At 32.6% G+C, this 8003-nt stretch overlaps 1 protein-coding gene across 1 annotated transcript; it reads right to left on the minus strand.

The window, feature by feature from the left end:
• Positions 1 to 4150: 4150 nt before the first annotated feature.
• Positions 4151 to 7652, minus strand: LOC129299392 (stemmadenine O-acetyltransferase-like). The gene is made up of 2 exons (XM_054937869.1): positions 6860 to 7652; positions 4151 to 5497 (listed from the first exon to the last, which is right to left on the minus strand). The coding sequence occupies exons 1-2, from the start codon at positions 7528 to 7530 to the stop codon at positions 4837 to 4839; spliced, it is 1332 nt and encodes a 443-aa protein (XP_054793844.1). The 5' UTR covers positions 7531 to 7652; the 3' UTR covers positions 4151 to 4836.
• Positions 7653 to 8003: the final 351 nt, after the last annotated feature.

Here is an 8003-nt window from a genome sequence, read left to right on the forward strand (position 1 = left end):
GGCACTTACTGTGTGATATGCTACGACGTATGCATAATGCGCCATGGCACATGGTCAAAATTTGGGATTTAATCATACACGAAATCATATTTGTTTCAGAAGAAGAAAAGAGAGAAACGAGAGAGAGGCGACGAAGGAGACATTGATGGCTAGTAAGGCTAATTCCCAACATCTTCTTGGAAGTATTTATAGCTTGAATATTATTTGGTAAGCTTTCTACACATTTCTCTCCCTCTTTTATGCAAATTTTTATGGTTTTAGGTGTGATTGTGGCTTAACTTCATTTCTCCTTAAGTTTAGACCAAACCTATTAGGTTAATTGAGGTCTTCAAGAGTTTCTAAACCTAGGTTTATGGATTGTGTAGTGATTTGAAATTTTTTATTAGGGTTTGGATGAACCCTAAGTGAAATTTGGGTGTTGGGGAGTAAGTGGGTAAATGAGTGGTGTTATTTGAGTGTTTAGATGCTAAATGAGATTAATGAAATGTGTTGGAAGGGTTGATATTGATAAAATGAGATCTTTAGGTATAATGTTTAGTAGAAATTTAGTGATTTCGGGGTTTAATTAGAGTAATAATTGATTATTACTATTAAATCATTTAGATTGTATATTGCTTGAGTGTTGATATACGTGTGGGCCTTGTGGAGCACATATTTAGATCATAGTAACCTTTTTTGTGTAAAAGGGTTAAGGTAATGGAATAATTTACTCTATTTGATTAAGTGCTTAATTATTTGTGAGGATTTTGTACATAGAAAATGACTTTTACAAAACAATAAATTTTATGAAAGTATTGTTATATATGTAAAATTATGGTTTGAGTGCAAATATATGAATTCCATAAAAGTATGAGCATGATCATGATAAGGGGTGGGAGTTTACCTATAGGAAGGAGTAGTAGAATTTCATATGACATTTATTTCCTTAGTGTCTTGTAAGGTATGGCGTTGGAGATTATCTCTTTAGTAGTCATGTGGGGTACAGCGTTAGAGATTTACGCTACTTAGCATCAGTGTGATGTGGTGTTGGAATAATGGCACCTTGAATTGTGTGTGATAAGGAAAATCATAGTTTGAAAGTGGGATATGACACCTTTGACTAGGTGATCCTATCACTGAAGGTGACTGAGGTCATTGTGTATGTATGCTTAGTCTAATAGAGCCTTTAGTTTCAGTTAGGGTGATCTGGAGTCTCAGATGGTAGAATGATCATGCTATAGTGGAAATGACATATGATTATGGAAAAGATTATGTTGAATATGCTAAATAGGCATTTATATATATATAAAATTTACTTGCTTATAGTTGTATATGTTAATTGATAGTTGTGAATTATTCTATTACTGTAATGTTTATCTCACCCCATGGTTATATTTTAAAGGTGAGGGTCCGATAAGGCCAAAGGGAAGGAAGGGATTATCAAGTATTGAAAGCTTTGTTTGTATAGCTCTTCCCCTTTCTATTTTGGTATCATGACAAATTTGTGTTAATTATGCCAACTTAGGATCACTCATTGTTTTGTATTCACTTGCATGAGAATTGTGACTATATGAGTGTGTATCTCGACCTAGAATGATGTGTTTGTGTTGAAATTGTCATGTGAGGTTGATATATTAGTGCAAGTGGCATTTTGAAGTTGTTTATGTGTTTGATGGGCCAAATTGATACTTATGGTGAATTATAGACACCTCCTTGATATTGCTGTGTAATCGAGATTTTGGTGGCCAAATTGTGTATCTACAATTGTTGTTATGATATAATTGGTTTATCAGGTTGTGTGTGGTCTATTTGAGTGGGTCCAAGTGGTTTCAAGGCTATTGACAATAGTTTGTGTGTTTTGAACATCCTTGTATGTGTTATGGTTTGAAAATAGACTATTTTGGGTTTGGGTATCTAAGTTTTAAATGGTTGAATGTTTGGATGTAAGACTAATGCCAATAGTTAAAAGGCTTGAAAAGCTACATGTAGACATTTGAACCGCTCAAATCGAATGTCAAATGGCAAATGGTGCACTTTGAAAGTTAGATTTTGGGTGCTGTCATCATGACAGCAGCGGGCCTCGACGCTGGTCTTGCGCACCGTAGCGCATTGCATAGCGAGAACCTTAGGTTCTTTGCACCATCCGCCATCTGTCGCGACATATGGAGCACTTTGTGAGCAATCATAAATTCCTTTTTTCGTGCTTGTTTGATAGGTTATTTGACTTTCTTACTTCTGCTATCTTATTTAATTTGTTTTAAACTATAATTTAAACTCAAACATTATTTCAAAAAGGTTTTTTTTGGAAATCCCAATCTTTTTAACTATTTCATTCTTAAACTCTTGAATTATAATAATTTTATTTATGAAATTTTATTATTCCTATTTATTACAACGATGTGTTTGGAGTGTTGTTTTGGTAATGTCAAAGTGAATATTATACTATAGATCTCTAAGCTCTCAATGATGTGACTGGATAATTACGATAGGCTCCCTAGGCTATTCTTATGTGTTTTTCGCTCCCACTAAGCCTCAAATCTATCTGAATCATGCATATGATTATCTCATATTTTGAATCGTCTGACGATTTGAAATTAAATTTGAAGCCTACACGTGTTAAATGTGTGTATCTGCGAATAGACTTGCACATCGTCACATATGGTGATTGTCAAATAAATCCTTTTTTGTCGCTTCCTCTATGGGCAGGTGAAAATTGAAGCCTTACTTGTCCGCGAATGGATATTAACCACATTGGTGGTGTCTGCGACTGGATATATAGATAGACATCTTGACTTTATTGTTGTCTCACCTTCCTCATCCATAAACTGCTACGTTCTCTTTGGTTTGTGTCCGCGAACGAACAAAAATAGAGAGGTCAGCTTTAGGGCCTCAACGTACTTCCACAGACAATTGCATTTTGCACTACATGTGTTTGCAGGGCACAAACAGAGTAAATCCTCTTTCTCTAACATGTATAGCCATGGCGGAATGTCCTTTGCATTGACTTGTGCACGGACGGACTTGCACCATGGCCTAATTTTTGGGCTTTCAAACTTAGGCTTCATGCGTTTAGCTTATTTTCATTTGGGATAATGAAAATTTTAGTTCTTCGAGTTTTTTTAAGTTACTAATTTGGTCATTTAAGTTTATTTTTTGTTAATTTGCTTCCTTATATTTTCTTAAATTATCATGAGCATTTTAAGTTTTAATACATATATTAAATCTCAAAATAATCTAATACGTAAAGTATATTGATGTTTTGGCATTTATATATAGTTAAATGAGAACAAATTAATTAACCCTTGAATGAGTTTAATTTTAATCAATATAATCCCTTATAATGTGTTTTGTTCTCTTATTTCTTAAAATTTTAGAGTTTTTTTTCATAACTAAATAATTATAATCATTTTTATTAATCTACATGGCTGTTATCAATATTTTATAATCTAAGTTAGAAAATTTTAACTGCACAACCTCTTTTTTTAAATAAAAATGATCAAATCGATAATCAGATCAAACTTAAAGGATTAAAATGAAAGAAATTAAACTTGAGGGACTAAATTAATAATTGAGATAAATATAAAGGACTAAAAGTTGCATTATTTTCTCATTTTCTTGTTACAAAATATCATACTGATGAGGAATTTTATTCTTATTTTTGTATATTTTGTGCCATAATTAATTGGTTTAGGAGCAAAAAGCTTTATAAAATGTAACCATAAATCACACATCAGTTTACTATATGAATTCATGATTAGCTTTTACCTCACTAATTCGAGTTTATTTAAATTTGCAAGTTTAATAACCCTGCCTCTATCTATCAGCCTTACCATAAATTACAGTTATTAATTAGACGATCAAATCCTTTTGATTGCTGCCTTCGGATTGGGTTTGCTGGTAAGGGCTCTCTTGTCAAGTCACGTGTTCGAATCGGCAATATTGCCTTCTTATTCTTACCAATTATTATCACCAAATCCTTTTCATTATCACCTTACCATTACATCCCCAGAAACGTCTGTTAAATCAGAGTTTAATCTAAGATAGCTTTTTCTAACAATTTAATTACTTTAAGGGCAAAAATGCCTTAACAAATACTTTAGGGTCTTGGGTACTCATTGAATAATAACTTTAAGAGCAAAAATGCACCATATGATAGATGTATTCTGTTTTTTTTTTTTTTTTCCAATGCAAACTAAAACCTTCATTCCAAAAGAACAAAGTCCGATAACAATATTGCAACAATAAAAACGAAACGCTAAAGCAGAAACTACAAAATAGTTAACAACAAACCAAACTCAGAAGAAAACAAGCAGCAAATTAAAAAGCATCAGAATCAGCCAGCTCCCAAACGTTGCTCATCCACCACCCGTTAAACTCATCAGACAAACCAGCTCTCACAGCATCCAAGGCTAGAATGTCAGACAAAGGAAATGATAGCAAATGTGTCCCTAAACTATAGGTCTTAAAGCATTTGGGATCCTAAACTAATTTTTGGTGCAATGTTTCCCTTTAACTTTTTAAAATGGTGCAATATTGCCCCTAAAATTATGTTAATTTTGACCATTAATTAAACAAAAAATTATAGAAAATGACCTAAAAAATTACAGAAAAGTCTCTTGGTCATTGTCCATAATGTTGGGTCCTTTTTTATAATTTTTTTATCCTATTTTATAATTTTTGATGCTTGCTTTTGTAATTTTCTAATTAATTAATAGTCAAAGTTAATTTCTATTTATGTAAAGGTGACATTACACCATTTTTAAAAGTTGAATGAGAATATTATACCAAAAATAAGTTTAAGGTCCTAAATACTTCTAGACCTATAGTTTAATGATGGAATTGCCTTTAAATCCTATTTTATAAGATAGTTGGATTCAAGGACGCAAATTCAAGCAGTTCATGGTTAGTCTCAACCAAAGCCATGTCTTGGGGGGTTAAACTCACCCATGCTTCAATCCCCTTTCCATCACTTGTATCCATCAAAATAATCAAATTATTCATTTCCAAAGGAGGAAGGCTTACCCACTTGGGCTTTCCCCACCCAAAATCTACTTCATAAAACGCAAAATTGCACCAGCTCGAGCACATGTAGAAATCTTTACCCGGTTTTTCCAATTCAATCTCCTTCAATGCCTCACTCATTAACGAGAAAGCATCTCTGTCTTGAAGTTTCATGAGACATTTCTTTGAAAATTGTTCCAGAGCATTCCTTTGCTGAAGCACCAACCATTTTAAGTCCAGGTCAGTACTTTCATTGGTGCCTTCTAGTTTTACTAGGAAGTGACTTATGAAGTTGCCGACAGAGGTCTCAGGTAAAGGTGGGCTTGTCCTTTTACGAAGATTCACTGCTTGGGATACCATGGAAGGTCTTTTGGTTATTCCTAGGTTTGTTCTTGATGCTATTGTAGCACATTTCCATATTAGTGCCAATACTGACTCCACTCGGGTTGGTTGTTCCACTATATTGCTAGAAGCTTTGGCCTTTAATTTTGTGATCTTTGAGGAATCAAACACAAACCTGCGTACCCAATTCAATTTGCTATCTAAAGTCAGCAGTATATCTTTTTATTTGATATTAATGAAGTTTAGTAGGAACAAATATCTACAACTCAATCATAGTTAACTAATATGTAACTATGATTCAATTCACGCTTTGAATTTTTCATTTTACTTTAAGAATAGAAAGAAAGAATGAAACTCATTTCTAACCAAGTGGTGAAGCTATTATTCATATCATTCTTAGGAATCCTATGCTACTCTGAAGTACTTTTATTGTGCTACCTCCATTCCATGGGTTCTACAAAGATAATGTTTAATTTCTGTTATCGAACAAAATCCTTTAGAGTTTCCAGAATTTGAGAGCACTTGAGCCATTGAATAAATCAGGTGATAATAGACGTGTTTGATTTTGATTCATATATAGGCGGCAATATGAATGTGGGGCAATAAATGTATAATGTATACAAAAGTGAGAAAAATTGGGAGCATTTGGCGTCAAATTTATAGCATTAAAACATTCATGCAAAGCACATGGTTTCATTTATTACGTGGTAGAATTATGAAGTCCATTTAATTAAATGCTCTCAAACTTAATTGAGAAACTTTAGAAATCGATCTTGCGAAGATTTTGATCCTTTGTCATGCCTTTCTTTAAACAAATCTTATATATTTTATATTTATCTCCTTCTACAATTAATGATCGGGGAAAAAATATTCTTTAGTTTACTTGACTAGCTAGATTTGCTATTACTAAAGCTAAGATCATATTTCTAGTAAGTCATATATTTCGATGCTCTTAAAAAAATACCATTTTTCTGTTGAAAACAATTTTTTAGGGTTGAAATCGTTTAGTTCAAGACTTGAAATTTCTCAATTAAAGCCTAAAAAAGTTTTAAAAAAATCAAAAACAAAAAAGATTTAAGGGGTAATTGAGCACATTAACTCTTACAATTATCCAAGAGCATTTGGATTCTAAACTTATTTTTGGCACAATTTTTCTTTCAACTTTTAAAAATTGTGCAATATAACTCTTATCATTAACAAAAATTAACTTCAACCATATTTGACTAGAGAATGACTTTAAAGATTACACAAAAAATTAAAAAATTCAAGTAAATGACCCCAAAATTACATAAAATAATTAATAAAATTTTATTAGTCCTTTTTTTTTTGGTAATTTTAGAGATCTTTTTCTGTCCCAACTAACAATAAAAGTTAATTTTTATTAATCGTAGAAATTAGATTGTACCATTTTTAAAAGTTAAAAGAGAACATTAAAAATAAATTTAAAGTGTCAGGAACTTTTAGACTTATAATTTAATTATCAAATTGCTCTTTTACCCAAGATTTATGGAGATCAAAGTTTTGTATAGAATAATACCTTCTTGTGACGCAAGAATTGATGAAGTCTCCTACCGCGATAGGTGATACAACAATCGGAGAATCCATGGAAGCATAAAACGATCCCAAAGTATTATACTTTGGAAGCATCGACTCAGTCATGCACCCAAAAGCAACACAAGCCCATGCCTTGATGAACGAAACAATTGTTGAAGCATCAGCAATCTTGTGAGACACAGACACACCAATCACCAAACCTCCACAATCGAACAAATTCACTTGAACTTTCAATAAAAACCCAGCATCATCCTCGTCTGGCACAAACTGTTGTATAGAGTCATTTTTGGGTTGTTTAAGGATGTCTTCGAGGAAGCAGCCATGAACACAAGCTTTGCAAAACTCAACACCTTGGTCTTTACATTCAATTATTGCATTGTCTTTGATTCTTCCAGCCAGAGGGTAAAAGTAGGTCAGGGTCTCAGACAATGAAATCTTTAGCCTCTCGCACCTTTCGTCGGCAACCTTGTGATGATGATGACTAACGTTGTTTCCCTGGCATTGATCATCAGTATTGAGATAGAAAAGTAGAATTGCAGTAAACATACCATCAGTATTAATCTGGTCCTTGTAACATAGCTTAAAAGTTTCCTGGTTTTGCGGTGTCGGAGATGATGGCTTTATGATTTGTTTGGACACAAACTCAACCTTCATCTTCTTGTGGCTTGAAACTAGTCGGAATTTCACGATGGCTCAGAAGCTCAGGCCCCTCTAACGCCTCAATATGTATGGGAAACCAAGAATCTGTATTAATGACAAGAATCATAATCTATTGATTTTTTTACTTATCAAATACACATCCATGAATGTATTGGATAAGATCCTAATATTTTTATTATTTGTCCTTTTTTATATGAATTTGTATCATTATTTTTTTTCGATGACATCTGAATTACAATGGATTTGAAAATGAACTTTATAACTCATCTCCAAATGTGATCATCCTTGAAAGGATATTGTTTTAATTTTTTCACTTGTCATTTTCAATATTAAAATAGACACATGCATTTATATTATTATTTAATTTCCAATTTCCAATTTCCATTTTAAAATGCAGAGACAAAATTATTTGTTCACATCAATGTTTTTGAAATCAAACCAGAATGGATATCAATTAGACTAGGAAC

This window comes from Prosopis cineraria, unplaced genomic scaffold, assembly GCF_029017545.1.
Source record: "Prosopis cineraria cultivar Desert tree isolate PC_DT_omini unplaced genomic scaffold, ASM2901754v1 PC2, whole genome shotgun sequence".
NCBI lineage: Eukaryota > Viridiplantae > Streptophyta > Magnoliopsida > Fabales > Fabaceae > Prosopis > Prosopis cineraria.

Excerpts from the sequence above, each read along its gene's own strand:
- LOC129299392 (XM_054937869.1), bottom strand. The coding sequence starts at position 7,530 with ATGAAGGTTGAGTTTGTGTCCAAACAAATCATAAAGCCATCATCTCCG. Across the intron at positions 5,498-6,859 it reads AATTCTTGCGTCACAAGAAG|GTTTGTGTTTGATTCCTCAA; the intron begins GTATTATTCTAT and ends TTGGGTACGCAG.